The sequence below is a fragment of the Phyllostomus discolor genome, chromosome 3 (assembly GCF_004126475.2).
Source record: "Phyllostomus discolor isolate MPI-MPIP mPhyDis1 chromosome 3, mPhyDis1.pri.v3, whole genome shotgun sequence".
In the NCBI taxonomy this organism is placed as follows: Eukaryota; Metazoa; Chordata; class Mammalia; order Chiroptera; family Phyllostomidae; genus Phyllostomus; species Phyllostomus discolor.
Window position 1 is genome coordinate 86992256 of NC_040905.2, and position 16511 is coordinate 87008766.

At 42.3% G+C, this 16511-nt stretch overlaps 1 protein-coding gene across 2 annotated transcripts in view; it reads left to right on the forward strand.

Moving 5' to 3' along the window:
• The first annotated feature begins 8832 nt into the window (after positions 1–8832).
• LMNB1 (lamin B1) overlaps positions 8833–16511 on the forward strand; it is a 47006-nt gene continuing 39327 nt past the window's right edge. The window contains exon 1 of one of the 2 annotated variants that reach the window (XM_036020706.1): positions 8833–9625. In XM_036020706.1, coding sequence (XP_035876599.1) covers positions 9267–9625 — 359 coding nt within the window. In that variant the 5' untranslated portion in view covers positions 8833–9266. The remainder of the gene's footprint in view (positions 9626–16511) is intronic. The other variant, XM_028518101.2, reaches the window with a different exon arrangement.

A 16511-nucleotide genomic window follows, 5' to 3' on the forward strand; every position in this document is an offset into this window, starting at 1 on the left:
TTCTCTAAGTGTTTTGACACTTTTCATCAGTGTCTCTCCTTTAGGCCTTTGTCATTCATGGCATGGTCGCATAACCTATTGATTCACATGTCTACATTTCATGTCTACACGTACATTTATTGTAGGAACAAATTACATTTCATGTTTTAAAAAATGTATTTCAGCCCTGGCTGGCGTAGCTCAGTGGATTGAGCGTGGGCTGCGAACCAAAGTGTCGCAGGTTCGATTCCCAGCCAGGGTACATGACTGGGTTGCAGGCCATAACCCCCAGCAACCGCACATTGATGTTTCTCTCTCTCTCTCTATCTCCCTCCCTTCCCTCTCTAAAAATAAATAAACAAAATATTTTTAAAAAATGTATTTCATTGCACGCAGTGCAGTGCCTCATACATAGGAGTTACTCAATAAAATTTCCTGCTTAATTAGTTTTCTATTTTTGTTTTGCTTTAGGCAAGGCACAACTGTTATTTTATGACTCAGCTTAAGTAATTTACTTGTTTCAATGATAATTTCCTCAATTTTCCACTTTTCTTGGAAACCATAAGCCAGGTCTACTTGTTTCAATGATAATTTCCTCAATTTTCCACTTTTCTTGGAACCCATAAGCCAGGTCTAAGGTTAAGATTGGCTTCCCTTACCACCTTACTAATTCCTGGTTTAAAGCACCTCCTACACAGTGTGGTTTGAGATAAGCACACCACAAGGAGATTAGGGAATCCATCTGGGGTTTCCCTCCCATTCCCCCCAGGGACTCTGGGTTGCCACTTACAGGTCTCCTTAAAGTGCCAGATCCATTTGCCAGTCCCTGGAGGCTGACATTCTTTGAAACCCAGCTCAGCAATATCTGAGTGCTTTGCTCATCTGCTTTGCAGAGGCCTATCTGGTCCTGGGTGTATACTTTGTTTATGCCTCCTTTTAGTACCTGGCACTTGGAGGCTGCTGTTATTTAGATGTGTGTTTGCTCATCCACAATGGACAGTTGAGCTCCTCAAAGCAGGGATCATGTACCTCAGTTATCCTTGTTCTGCATGTAGTAAGTCCCCCACAAATGTTTGATGAATAAATGTATGGATTAATAAGTGAGTAAATGAATAGGACTTTCTAGGTATCCTAAAACCTTTAAGAGTTTTCTATTTTAATATTTGTAAACATATGGATAGCTTTGGAGAATTTTAGGCTAGAAAAAGACTATTTAGGTTGATTCTTGTATTCTCTTTCCATGAGGTAGAACATGTTTTTGTTTTGACCAGTATCCCTTCGTAAGGTTTGGGATGTATTCCTCATTCTCTCTTTTTTTCTTTTTTTTTTTTTTTTAAGATTTTATTTATCTGTTTTTAGAGAGGGGGAGACAGGAAAAAGGAGAGAGAAAGAAACATCAATGTGTGGTTGCCTCTCATGAGCCCCCGGCCAGGGACCTGGCCTGCAACCCAGACATGTGCCCCAGACTGGAAATCCAACCAGCGACCCTTTGGTTTGCAGGCCCACGCTTAATCCACTGAGCTATGCCAGCCAGGGCATATTCCTCATTCTTGATGGAATCCCATGCCATGTGGTTTGGTGGGGCAGCATTGACTCCAGACTCTCCCCATCCCCTGCCTATCAAAGTGTGGATTTTGTCTTAGGCCTGGCCAATCAGAGAACATCATAGCCCTGATCACAGGCATTGGTTCAGGGTTGGGCCTGTGACCCAAACAGGCAAATAGTTCTTATGTTGTGGGCAAATAGAACTTAGGCTTGGGGTGCCCAGAAGCCAGCTTTTCCCCCTGGTGTGTGGAGAGAGCCTATATTGGAATAAAGCCTACTGGTATAGAAAAGCAGTGTGAAGAGATGGAGAACACTTTGGTGATGCGATTGCAGTCTCCCAGTGGCAGGGAGCAGTTTAAGTTCATATTTCAATCACATTCAAATGTAATGCTCCTCATATTCTTCATCCTTCCCGTTCTACCTGAGGTTGATTCTAAGTCCAAGCAGATTCTTGAACACAACAGGGAGAGCCATCTGCTTCTTGCTTTTGCTCTGTTTCCATTCTGTGATGGCCTTCTCTAGGTGGGACTTATTATGGCTTCCACCTATGGTGGCCTCTGTTACATCTGTCCTCAATGCTTCTGCTGTCTACAGTTCCACCACGTCTCAAGTGCCCAAGTCACCCAGGTCAGTCTACAGCTTCCCTGTCCCTTCACTCACTTAAATCTGCTGGCCTTCCTTAGTCTCTCCACATCCCTCTTGTGGGCACAGGGACCGTGCATGTCAGGGTGCTCCAGAGAAACAGATCCAATAGGATGTGTACATATATAGAGAAAAAGATTAAAAAAAAAAAAAAAGAAATTGGCTCACATGATTACAGAGGCTGCCAAGTTCAAAATCTACAGGGTAGGCTGGCAGTCTGGAGACCCTGAAGTTGATGGTGCCCTTCACGTGTGAAGGCTGTCTGCTGTGAGAATTTCATTTTGCTCAGGGGGAGTCCTCTTAAGTCTTTTGCTCTGTTCAAGTCTTCAACTAATTGGACAAGACCCACCTATATTATGGAGTCCACTGTGCTTTATTTAAAGTCCACATATTTAAATGTTAATCATATCCAAAACACCCTTACAGAACATACAGATATTTGAGCACATATCTGGGCACCATGGCCCAGTTAAGCTAACACCCAAAATTAACCATCACAGAAGTTTACAGTTCTCCACCTGGGTACTCACATTCTTCTTTTTGTTTGTTTGTTTGTTTGTTTGTTTGTTTTGAGGCTGCTGACTACCACAGTTCTGGACAAGGCTTCTTTAGTCTGTTCTGCTGCACCAATGTGGAAGACAACAGGGGACTTTGTTGCAAGGCACAGACTATCTCTACTCTTAGATTCTCAACACTTTCTCTTAACTCCACCAAGGGGTGGACAAATAAGCATGATTCCTACAGTACATCTGGCTTCAAACTCTCCTTCTTTACCCAGACTGGACGTTTTTATTGGTGTTGGGGTGGTAGAGACCAAACGATGGGATGGATGGGACTGGTGCAGCCAGAGTGCCTTTCTTTCTTTCTTTTTTTTTTTTTACCATATCAACTATGCAAATATTATATTTTTATTTTTCCTCTGCTTTTTATAAATTAAAAAAATTGCCTATTGATTTTACGGAGAGGGAGAAAGTAACAGTGATGTGAGATGTGTGAAACATCGACCAGCTGCCCTGTACGTACCCCAACCAGGAATCAAATTCATAACCTAGGCACATGCCCTGACCTGGAATTGAACTGGTGAACTTTCAGTTCATGGGAAGATGCTCCAACCAAGCCATGAGGCCAGGGCTCCCTCTGCTTTCTGGCACTCAGCTGTGGGAACTGGAAATGCTGCCCTTACTTTTCTAGAGTGAACCGAAAGACTAAATCTTATGGAGAAATTACATGTAAAATGAGAGAGGAAGACTGGTGGGGAAGATACTTAAGGCAAGAAAAGTCTCACTTCTACAGTCTAAACATTAAATCAATAAAGTGTTGCTGGGGAAGGATAAACCATACACCAAGATAAATAAAGTGGCTGACTAAAGCCTGATCATGAAAAAGGAAAGCCTTTGACTCTTTGGGTGGGGTCAGTTCCAAACAGAGCAGAAACAGCTGAATTATGTGCAAACCTTGTATTTTGACACCAGTTTTTACTGTTAGTTTTACCACTTTAAAGGCAAAGATGTAGAAAATAGGGTGAAGGGGCTTACCTTTGGAAGATTAAAAAAAAAAAAATCAGTTGCATGAATATTAGTTTAATCCCTGGCTGGGTATCTCATTTGGTTAGAGCAGGGGTGTCAAACTCATTTTTACCGGGGGCCACATCAACCTCCAGGTTGACTAAAAAGGGCCGAATGTAATTTTAGGACTGAATAAATGTAACTATTCCTTCACTAGGGGCAAGGAGCTCATAGCAACCAGGCAGAAACAAGGTGCTGGGCCAGATAACAAGGTGTAGGGCTGGATTTGGCCTGTGGGCCTTGTGTTTGCCACCTGTGAGTTAGGGCATCATCCTGATATGCCAAGATTGTGGGATCCCTGGTCAGAATCAACCAATCAATGCCTAAATAAGCAGAACAAGAAATCGATGTCTCTCTGTCAAATCAATCAATAAAAAAAATACTCATTTAAGAATGGTTTACAGATTTTTAAAGAAAAATTTTGACTGTTATAACCATATTTTGGCATAACACAACTAAAATGCAAGAGTGCAAAATGTTTTCTCTTTTTGACAAAAGCATAAGCTATAAACTACTAGGTTAAATAGCTCCAGCAATCATACTATTGTCAAATATCCAGATTTTAACAAACAATCTGGAAAACAATTTTGAGTAGTACATAAACTTCGTGGGACCATGCTAAGAGAACAATCCTATTGAAGATGATAAATATACCTTTAAAACTGTTAAGCATTTTTTAAAATACAAAAAGCAAAATCAGAGTTGGAAGGGATTCTGGATAGCCACTCGAACTTTCTGAAACATGAATTATTCTTATACTTTTATGATAACTAGAAAAAGAATTAACTTTACGAAGCACGTTAGAAGTGTGGCCTAGTAGACCATGTATTAATTTATTTCTTCATTTATTCAGCAGGTATATATTGAAGAGATACCGCTTAGTAATATTTTCCTACATTCTGTGCTGCAGCCCTAGCTATGTCATTTGTTTGTGTTGTATATGAAACTATCTGCAACTGTTACTCCTCTCTCCTGGGACAAAAGTGGGTTACTGTAAGCTCCGTCTTTCCTCCACTTGTCTCTGCCTCCCCACACCTATCCTAGTCTGGGCCCCTTTTATGTCTAGATCTTAAAGGTGTCCTGTATTTTTCTGTCCCAGATCCAAACGACAAACACAAAGTAGGGCAAATGTCAAATAAGCTCTATGTAGTGAGGTAGCTGTGTGTTGAGGGAGGAGTACTGAAGAGGGAAATGATGACACGGCAAGCTGAGGCTTGGTGGGAATGCATGTGGCCTCTAACCACTAATCAGAACATGTGCCCTGACAAGTGAAGGTTTATAGATGAAACAAGGCAGAATATTTGAAATCACAATTGTCCTTGTAAGTGCAGAAGCAAATGTATATAGTATTTATTTCTCTTCTAACTCATTGGGGGAAAACATCAGCTGTGATGGGATTTCAGGAACTATTTAAATGAAGAGGGCTGAACAAACAGAGTATGAAAGCACAGGGAAGAAATAGGCCTTACTGCAGATACGGAGTTAGGCATGGGAAAAGATGAGAGAATAAGGGAAGAGTACATTTGGAAAAGCAGCTGACCCAATGTTTGCACAATATTCCTAATTCTAAGGTTATGGGATTTTCCTTTTTTTTCCCACTGCTTTCAATTGAGGACACAAGATTACTATATGTCTAACACATTACATATTTTTTCTTTATATATATTTTATTTTATCTTTAAAAACCCCCTGCCAGGTAAGAATAACCCCTCCCCCAATGTTCCTATGAGGAAACCAAGGAATAACTTCCATAAAATTACACAGACAATCAATAGCAAATAGTCAATTGTATGACTATGACCTATTTTTTTTGTTTCAGATAATAGTATATAATCTGAATCTCCTAAAGGAATCTGCAATTGAGGGATTCTATCAAGAGAAACTTTATAAAGTTGAGAACAATAGAGATTACGCCTGAAATCACTTCACATACAGTCTTTTTTTTTTTTTTTAAGATTTTATTCATCCATTTTTAGAGAGGGAAGGGAGGGAGAAAGAGAGAGAAAGAGAAACAGCAATGTGTGGTTGATGGGGGCCGTGGCCTGCAACCCAGGCAAGTGCCCTGACTGGTAATCGAACCTGCAACACTTTGGTTGGCAGCCTGCGCTCAATCCACTGACCTACGCCAGCCAGGGCTACATACAGCCTTAAAACTTCAAAAACAGACAAAATAATTTTAAAAGAAGATTTCCAAATAGTTTTTTAAGCTATGAGGTGAAAGGGAGGACAGAGTGAAAAACAAACCAGCGTGGTGGACGAGACCTCAACGAGAGTGGATTACATTCCAGTCCCGATTCCATCACCTTGGTCCTAGCACTAGCCGTTGTTGGGCTTCGTTTCTTTAGTAATTTGCATTTTCCAGATTCTTTAAAGTTATAACAATTTATATGAGTTCTTACCTACCAACTTCTCCCACCAACTTCAAAATAGAAGCTTCTCAACTGGTAACTCTCAAGAAGTTGGGAAAGGAGGTACAGGGGACCCTAGAACAACATCACAGTTAGGAGCACCCGCTCTGTACAGTTGGAAATGAAAGCCCAGGTGTTATTTAAGCTTGACTTCTGCCCTTGTGAGTTTCCAAATGCCAATTCCCAACTCCCAAAAGGAAATACTGTTTTCTATCAGCAGTTGGTTGAATCTGTGAGTGGGAAACCCAGGGATAGACAGGCTCACTGTACACTGACTGGAAAAAAAAAACATTTAAGTAAACCTGGGCAGTTCAAACCTGTTTTGGTCAAGGGTCTACTTGCATTTGGGAACAGACAGGAAATAGAACCATTAATGAGGAAAGTATCATTACTCATACAGTGCCCAGAAATTCATGGAGGATGATATGCAGTCTGGTGCCTGTCACTAATTCTTATGTCTATGACTTGATTAACATTTAAAGAACACCCTGGCTTTCATTTCTGACATTATTAAAGTAACTAACCTGTAATTACCCCACAGATGTGTTCCTAATAGGCTGTGAGGTGGCCTTGTAAGTTATAGTTAAGAGTGAGGCTCTGGAGCCAATTGAAACTGCCAGGTTCAGATGCAGTCCTGTTGCCTGCTTGGTGACCTTAAGGAAATTCATCTATAAAATGGATACATTTTCATAAGGCTTTAATGTCCAAAATTTATAAAGGACTTACAAAACTCATCACCAATTTAAAAATGGGCAAATGACCTGGATAAACACTTCTCCAAAGAGGACATACAGATGGTCAACAGACGTATGAAAAGATGCTCAACATCACTAATCATCATAGAAATGAAAATTAAAACACCTGCCAGAATGGCTGTCATCAATAAATCAACAAACAACAAGTGCTGGTGAAGATGTGGAGAAATGGGAACCCTCATGTACTGTTGGTGGGAATGCAGGCTGGTTCAGCTGCTATGGAAAGCAGTATGGAGTTATTGCAAAAAATTAAAATGAAAATGCCTTATGACCCAGACATTCCACTTTTGTGAATATATCTGAAGAAATCCCACACGTTGATTTCAAGAATACAAGCATCCCTATCTTCATTGTAGCATTATTTATGATAGCCAAGATTTGGCAGCAGCCCAACTGCCGGTGGGTAGATGATAAAATCGCTGTGGTTCATTTACACAATGGAATGCTACTTGGCCATAAAAAAAGAAGCAAGTCTTACTTCTCGCAACAGCATGGATGGACCTGGGCCGTATTATCCGAAGTGAAATAAGTCAAAGAAAGACAAGTACCATATGATTTCACTTATACATGGAACCTAATGAACAAAACAACAAAATAGAAACAGATTTGTAGCTACAGAGAACTGCCTGTCAGCTAGCTGTCGGAGGGGCGTGGGTTGGGAGGCTGGGTGGGGAAGGTGGAGGGATTAAGAAAAGGGAAGTCGGAGACACAAAGGACCACACGGTGATTGCTGGAGGGAAGCAGCAGGCGGTGTGAGGTAGCCGAGGGTGAACGGGGATAAATGGTGATAAATTGTCTAGAACGCAGACTTGGGGTGGTGAGCACACAATACAATATACAGATGAAGTATTATAAAATTGTATACTTTAAGCCCGTATTGCCCCAATGAATTCAATAAAATAAAACATAAACATGAAAATAAAATGAATTTTGAGATAGAAATAATCCAGTTCCCACATCACTGAGCGGCTTCACGGACAGATAATCCGTGAAAAGGCCCGTGCAGGACACACAGTAAATTCCAATAAACGTTGAGACATAAAGTTAAAAACTTTTCAAAGGAATTCATGAACATTCTAGAACGAATTGTCAAATTACATTTTAGGGGATTCCCCTTTTAAAGCGAAGTCATTTCTACTTAACTTTTCATATACTATTTAGATTTTGACACATCGGATTTTAGTGGAATACGAAAATTAACAGCTTGCGCTATTTACTTAATCATACGTTAATCATATCACTTGTGAAGTGGTTTTGATTTTATAACCCCCTAAACTGCTAAGGAATAAACGAATCAGGGTCGGCCCATCAGCAGTGGTAGCAAATGATTTAGCAAGAGGGTATCTGTCAGCTTCAAGATAAACGTGCGTCAACTTGACTGGGCGGGGTGTTTGGATACAAAGTTCCCCACCTGAGAAATAAGAGTTGTGCTCGGAGCCAGCACGCAGTAGGTTCTGCATCTCGGACACCCGCACCTTTTACGTAACCTCACAGCAGCGGCCTCCAGGCTGTTTTCCGTGCCCTCCCCGCCCGGCCGGATTAAGTTACACCGCCCGCGGCGAGCCCCGCCTCTCCGAGTTTCGCCGACCGCTTTTCAGGACGTTTACGTTTGAATTTCCCTGAACCGCCGGGTGTGGGCGGTGGCACGGACCCGCCCCGGAAACCTCCGGGCCGAGGGCTTCTTCCCGCCACCCTCCGGCCCTGCCCCTCGTCAGCCGACGAGGGGTCCCAGGCGTCACTCCCCGCCGCCGTCAGTCCTTCCTCTACCACGCCCAGCTCCGCGCGCGGAAGGGACAATTGCCCGAGGGCCCGATTTTGAATTTACAGGCCCGGCCCCCGAGCCAACGGAGCGCCCTGCCCTCTCTCCATTGGTTGGCGATGGTCACGTGGAGGCTGTAGTACACCCGCCATGTTGGGAATTGCTAAGCTTGAGTCCGCGCCACCTCCGCCCCCCGCGGCTCGCCTCCAGCCCGCCCCTCTGCCCCGCCTGAGAGGAAACAAAGTGCTACGGGCGGGAGACTCGGCGGCGGTGGCGGCGGCGGCGCGCGGACCCAGCTCGGCCTTCCCGATCACCCTGGCCCTCTATCATCCCTAGTGCGTGCTTGTGTGTGTGCGCGCGCTCCCGCGCGTGTTTTCTTACAAAGGGCATTTTACGACTGATTGATTCGCAGTCCTCCCTCTTTGCCCTTTGTGCTGTAACCCGGCTCCCGCCATCCAGGTGCTTCTTCCTTCCCTCGCCGGCCTCTGCACGATCGCGGGTTGCCGGTGTGTGCCTGCGATCCCCGCCTCGCTCCCTTCAGCCCGCTGCGTGTCCCCGCTCTGCCCCCGGCCTCCCCGCTCCGCTCTCCCCGCCGATCGCCCCGCCGCCCGCCATGGCGACCGCGACCCCCATGCAGTCGCGGACCGGCAGCCGCGTTAGTGGCCCCGCCACGCCGCTGAGCCCCACGCGGCTGTCGCGGCTACAGGAGAAGGAGGAGCTGCGCGAACTCAACGATCGGCTGGCGGTGTACATCGACAAGGTGCGCAGCTTGGAAACGGAGAACAGCGCGCTGCAGCTGCAGGTGACGGAGCGCGAGGAGGTGCGCGGCCGGGAGCTCACTGGCCTCAAGGCGCTCTACGAGACCGAGCTGGCAGATGCGCGACGCGCACTGGACGACACGGCCCGCGAGCGCGCCAAGCTTCAGATAGAGCTGGGCAAGTTCAAGGCCGAGCACGACCAGCTACTCCTCAAGTGAGTGCTCGTTTGGCCGCCGGGTTAGTGCGCGCCAGGGGATGGGGGTGCACCCCGTGGCGGCCTCCGGAACCCCCAAGAGGGAGAGCGAGGGCTTGAGTGCCCACGCCCTTCGGAAGGGGCAGGGTCTCAGTCTCCGGGAAGGAGAAAAAATCTGTTTCTTAGGTAGCTCAGGGGTTGCGGAGGGGGCTTGAGTAGTAGCGATGGTGGGACTGGATACACATTTGCTGATCCTGGATACCCAGCAGGGCTAGGAGGTGTCCCCGCCTGGGGCTGCAGGAACGCCCTGCTTCGGGCCTCGGACCCCAGGATACAGAAGGGTTGTCCTGCGTGGAGGCCTCGGGGGCCCTAGGTACGGGGAGATGGCTTCTGGGCACGCGCTCCAATGCGCGCCCTGGGTTCTGGCTGTTGCGAGACAAATCGTCTAGTGGGTTTGCTGTACGGAGGTGGCCGGCCAGGGAAGACTTGCTGCCCTTCTCCAGAATGAATGAGTTTTGAGCCGCGCGGAGGGAGGAAGGGGAGGGACCTGCTTTAAGCGTCCTGATCTCCAAGGGGTGGGTCCTGCTTTGGCGCGCTTAGTCTCGGCCCTGTGACATTTTGTGAGCGTTCTGCGCCTGCCTTGAGAGAGGAAGGAGGGGCGAAGTCTGAACTGCGCGCCACTGCCTGCCCAGGGCTAGTTGGGTTTCCAAGCTCATTAGGTTTCACTGGAGAAAGGTGTCCTTTCTGCGGAGACGGGCGGGGCCCTTGAGTGCTTCTGTGCTCGGGACTCGCAAGCTGGGTTTTTGCTTGTCATGGCCACCGTTCTCCCATTTGTGACCCTCATACCCTCCAGGTAGCCGCTCCTTCCCCAGCTTTTGCACCCACATTATAATGTTTGGTCTCTCGGGTAATGGGAAGACCTTGCTCATTCCCCGCGTCTGTCATTGTGCTGACAGGCCAGGGCAGGTGCAAGGGTGTTGTGTAAATGTGGAGTGTGGTGGCGATGGAGAGCTTGTAATTATTCCACCTAAGGGGCCCCGAGTTTCATTGTAGTGCACAAAGGTAAACTTTCAAGCTTGTGCTGATCCTACCTTGAGTTTCTGATGAGCAAAATGGCATAACTGTCACCATTAGGCAACTTAGTGTTGATGTCGGGCTTTAGACATTTGCTAAATTTGAGTCCAGAATTCATGGTCTCCAACCTCGTTGCCAAATGAAATTGGGCAAATGAAAGTCGATTTTTTGACTCTGCTCCTGGGTGTTTTTCTGTCTGTATCTGTGTGAATGACGCTGCCTCAGTCTCTGATTTTGTGCTTGGTATAATAAGAGGGTGAATATGTACTTCTCCCTCTTACTACATACTCGTAAAAACGGTTCAAAAAGTGTATGTACACTTGGTAAAAAAAAAGGAAAAAATTAAGGGTGATTTATAGTGAAAAATGAAAATGGTCTCCTGACTTTCCAGGAGGCAATCATGTTTTGCCTTTTTTATTTTTATTTAAGTATTGAGTTCTGTAACTCAGAAATAATCATAAGCTTTTGATTCTGTTTCTTGGATTTACCAACCTTTGTAATTGTGTTTTGAAACAAGTCTAGTCACTCAAACTACTGTCTCCATCTCCCCCCCACCCCCGGTTTTTTGTTACTGAGTTTCTTCAAATCTTTGATGGCATTTTTTTGTATGACTCACCGCTGCGAGGTACGTACCATTAAGAAGAAAAAGAAACATCAGAGTCAATTATGTAGGACCCACATTGTTGGATCCATCCTGGTTTTAGATATGTTAAAATGTAGCACTGATTAAGTATCTGTTACATGCTGGTTACTGTCCTTATGTTCCTGAGAGTACAGAGGGGAAAGATACTAAGCAAGCAAAATCAAATTTGAGGCATTTTGATGCTGATGCCTTTTAAATCTTTCCAGAATGTATCCATTGAACGTTTTTCACCCGGTAACAAGACTGCCACCTGGCTGACTGTAGCTGTAAAATGCTGGGTATGGATTGTGATGTGAGATGCATGCTGGTTTCAATAGGATTGAAGTGTGAAGAGTATGTATTAAAATCAATGAAATAACATACACTATGTGATTTAATGGTGGATAGTAACATATACTAGGGGAATAAAAATAAAGTAGGGTGAAGTGATAGTATGGTTAAGAAAGGCCTGTCTGAGAGGTTGTCAGTTGAAAACAATCTGAGATGTTGAGGAGTGACCTAGGATTATGTTTTTGCTACATCTATGCATATATTTTTATTGTCAAGATTATATGTAAATTAGTCCACCCTTATAAGAAGGGGATATGTTCCAAGACCCTCCAGTGGATGCCTGAAACTGTAGATACTTCCGAACCATCCATATTGGTTTTTCTTATAAGGAAAATGTTGTTTTTCTTATAAGTACATAGCTACAGTAAAGTTTAATTGATAAATTAGGCACATAAGAGATTAGCAATAGCTAATAATAAAATAGAACAGTTTTAACAACATAGTATAATAAAAGTTATGTGAATGTGGTCACTCCTTTCAAGGGATCACTTACTGAAGTCTTTATATAGGCTCAGTGCATTCTGGTGCGACATGTTGCCACCAGTCAGAGCCTTTTTTGTGTTGCACACAAATTTTAATGGTTTTTCCATCTTAATTTATTATGCACAGTGGCTGTAACTTTTGCAGTTTGAGGTTCAGTATCAAAACTGGCACAGGTTTCTTTTTCCTTTAAAGTTTCACAGATAAAAGATTTGTTCTTATTGTAGAGGCTAGCAAACTAAGTTTTTTTCTTTCCTTATTAAGTCGAGAACTTTAACCTTTTCACTTAAAAGATTCACTTTACGGTTCTCTTTGGCATATCCGAATTGCCAGCATCACTACTGTTGCATTTGAGGGCCATTATTAAAGCATATAAGGGTTACATGAACACATGCACTGTGATACTTTATGCAGTTGATCTGATAACCAACAGCGAGGGATACTAAGTGACTAACAGGTAGGTACCATATAGCATGGATACTCTGGACGAAGGGATGATTACATTCTAGGTGAGATGGATCAGGACAGAGTGAGATTTCATCACATTTACTCAGAATGGCTTGCAATTTAAAGCTAATTTACTTCTGGAATTTTCCACTTAATTTTTTTGAACTGTGGGTTGCCTGTAGGTAACTGAAACCTTAGAAAGTGAAACCATGGATGGGGGGCTACTGTATTTTTTTCTAACATGCCATCTGTTGCTCAAAACATGCCCCACTTTACTTTGTTTTGTATTTAAACTTTTGACTTTCCATGTATAATTTTGTCCCTAAATAGCCTTTCATTTTTTTTGTTGTTGTTGACTAAAAGAAATACTTGCTTTCAGTATATCTTCAAACCCTTTAAAGATATGTAATCATAATATCTATTACATAAGACCACTTTCTTCCCTGGAACTCTGCTCTTAAGATATGCAGGTAACGTCCTAGGAATTTACCACATTTAGATTCAGTTTTTCTTGGGTCACATATCTTCCTTCCCTTGGTTTCTTCCTTCATTTTGCTGGAGAACATCCTTAAGTAATTTCAGAAAAGGTGGCAGGAGGTAAACTGAGTCCTGTGTGTTTGAAAATAACTTGGTCTCATGCTTGGATGATAGTTTGGCTAGGTATAGGATACTGGTTTAACATTTTCTTTTCCCTGAGAATTTGGAAAATATATTGCTCCATTGATTTTTTTTTTTTTTTTTTTTTTTTTTAGCATCCAGTATTGTTAATGTGTGTCTGATGCCAGTCACAGTTATTTTCTTTTGGTAATTGCTTTTGTTTTTCCTCTTGGGAAGCTATTGGAATTCTCTTTATCTTGGTTTTCTGAAATTGCATGGTGATGGGCCTAGGTAAGGATATTCTGTCATGCATCTTGCTGTTATTAATGGGTCCTTGCAGTTCGAAGCTCGATCTTTATTTAGCTCTGGGAAACTTACATTAGTCCATACCTTTTCTGTGCTCCATTTTCTTTGTTCTTTCTAGTTGGGATATTGAGTCCTTTGATTACTTGTTTTCTCTCATAATTTTTTTCTTTTTACATTCTGAAGTTACTTTGACTACTTTCTCCGTCACATTGGTGACGTTTTAAAGACATAAACCATGTTTTTTTTTAATTCTAAGGAATTTTTTTTATACAGACACTTATTTTACCCAGCTTGTTTCAATTTTCAGGATGCATTATTTTCTTTAGTCTGTCTGAGGATAATATTTAAGGCTTTCTTTTCAAATTTCTCTTCTGTGAATTGGATTATGTCTTTTTCCTTCCTGGTCGCTTATTTTTCTTTCTTTGTTTGATGTGATTATTTTTGTTGCTACTGATTTTCATCCTTGGTTGCCTACATTTACCAATGACGCACTAGGTAATGGTTGAGTATTACTGCTGTTATTGTTCAGGTGACTTTTCTGCCTTTCTGAGTAGAAGAACAAACTAGGACCTCTCTATATGAACTTATTGGAGAGCCTGCAGATAAGCTAAGAGGTGCTGAGCAGGGCCACATTCAGAGCTGTTCCATGAGTTAATCCCTATATTTTAGGCCTGCTTCCCTGTCTCTTGTAGTCCCCATGTGCATGTTCTGTGATAATGTACTTTTATCTACATTTCTTCTAGAAATCGTTAAAATGTCTGCTAATGATTCCTTTTGTTTTTCTTTTTTAAAAGATTCTATTTACTTTTAGAGAGAGAGGAAGGGAGGGAGAAAGAGAGGGAGAGAAACATCAATGTGTGGTTTCCCTCTCACCTGCCCCCAACCTGAGACCTGGCCTGCCACCCAGGCATGTGCCCTGACCAGGAATCCAACCGGCAACCTTTCCGTTTACAGTCCAGTACTCAATCCGCTGAGCCACACCAGCCAGTGCTAATATAATTCCTTTTCTATTCACCTTGGTTTTAGGGATCTATTTTTATGTCATATATACTTTACTGCTTTTTTTTTTATTAGGGTCTAGTGAGGAGGTTAATACCTGTGCATAGTAAGTCATCTAGGAAATCAGTTAATTTTGAGCAATAATTGAAGTATAATTTGTAGGATGAAAACAAAGAAAAGTCTTATTTCTGTTTGGGTCCATTTAGGTCTTCTATCTGATTAAAAATAATTTTCTATACTTAATTTTTTATTTGGAGCCATCATTTAGGTAGATTTAGATTAAGGAAACAGTCTAGAGAATTCCAGATTCTAAAATTACTTGGTGCCATTTTGATTCTGCAGTACACAAGAAGTCCTGGAGAAAGTAGGCCTTGCTGGAGAGAATTTGACAACAGCCTCGACTGAAGGCGGTCTTGGGGTCCACATGACAACAGATCTCTGATCCAAGATACAGCTACTCCAATACAGGCCAAGTATAACTATACTTCACTGGAGGCTGTTTTGGGGAACAATTTCCTAGAATGATGATGAATGCCATCATCAGTCAATACTTGAAACAAAAAAGTAAAGAAAGATAGACTTATTTAAGAATTTTAGTATTAACTAAATATGCAGGGGAAAGTAGGCATAAGAAAATTGTGTTGATCAGTCTTCCAGTAGCTAATCTTGTGGATGCACACATTTTCTTTCCTTCGGTAATATTGGCCAATGATATTTTATGTAAAACCCTTACCTCCAGATGTGTTTTGGAAGTAAAAACAATTCCAATTTTAATAAGGCAATATGATACACATACTGTATATGACACCCCCAGTGGGTCTGGGGTAGCACCTCATCATGAAATAGATATTTATAGTCACAGTAAGTGGAGAAAGACAACTAAAAATAGACTCACATCCACTCAGGTCTGGTTTCGTCACCAAATAAATTAATGAAAACTGTAAGTTTTAGAACTCTAAAAGTGCATGTAAGAGATTGGCGATTTGTGTTCTAAATGGGCTACTACTTCCTAAGTTCACTTAACTCAGATTCCAGAAGTTTTCTTCTATTCCTCATTTGGTTTATGGTAGATGTTAAAGCTTGAAAAGCTGCAAAATTAACAGTTAGTTTCTCTTTGAAAATGATGAATGGATTAGGAAAATGGTGATGGGCCTCACTGGAATATATCAAATGAATTCTGTAGGATCATTTGAGATGCTGAGCAATTTATTGTTCCTCATTTAAAAACATTTTAAAGGGATGTCCCAAGAAACACAGTTTAATGTCTTGTTGTGCTTTAAAGTCAATGTTTTCAAAATAATCTTTGAGGTTTTGTGCAGAAGTTTTGTTAATAAAGCAGAATTTCATACCTTTAAAAGCATCTGGTGCTTCTTTTTAAAATATAATTTACCTTATGAAAATAAAAGCTTTTTCTCCAAACAATACAGTGTAATGTTGATTGTGTTTTATCATGACACAGGTGGACCTGAAGATTTGTAGACTTCCTGTGTCCATCCACAAGCATCATTGATTTGAGGAGGGTGGGATGAGGTTGAGGGATCAAGCTTATATAGTGTATTCCTTTGGGGAAAACAGCATTTCTTCCATTTTACTTTGTCAATACAGTAGTAAGGAAACTTCTAATGGGAAAATTGGTGTTTTGTGTTTCTGTTAAGAAAATGTGTGCAGACTCTGACTTGCTCTTGTAGCAAGTATGATAGGGACAGTGTCTACCACAATAGCCTGAGATAGGCTGGTAACAAGCAAAAGCAGTACCTGAAGTTGCCACATCCTATTTTTGGTGCCTTGGGATAGGCCATTGACTCTTTGAGCCTTCATTTCCTCATCTGTATAATTGGGATAAGGAATAAGCAATAGTTTTCTGAACCTCAGGAAGGATGAAAAGACTTAGGTCTTTTTCTAGCCAGTCACCTACTTGTCTCATAATAACAAATGTGAATTTTATCCAAATCAGCAATCTGAACAAATTAGGAAGCATACAGAAATGTAGTTATGGTAAACTAATTTTCCTTTTTTATTTCTCAGTGGAGA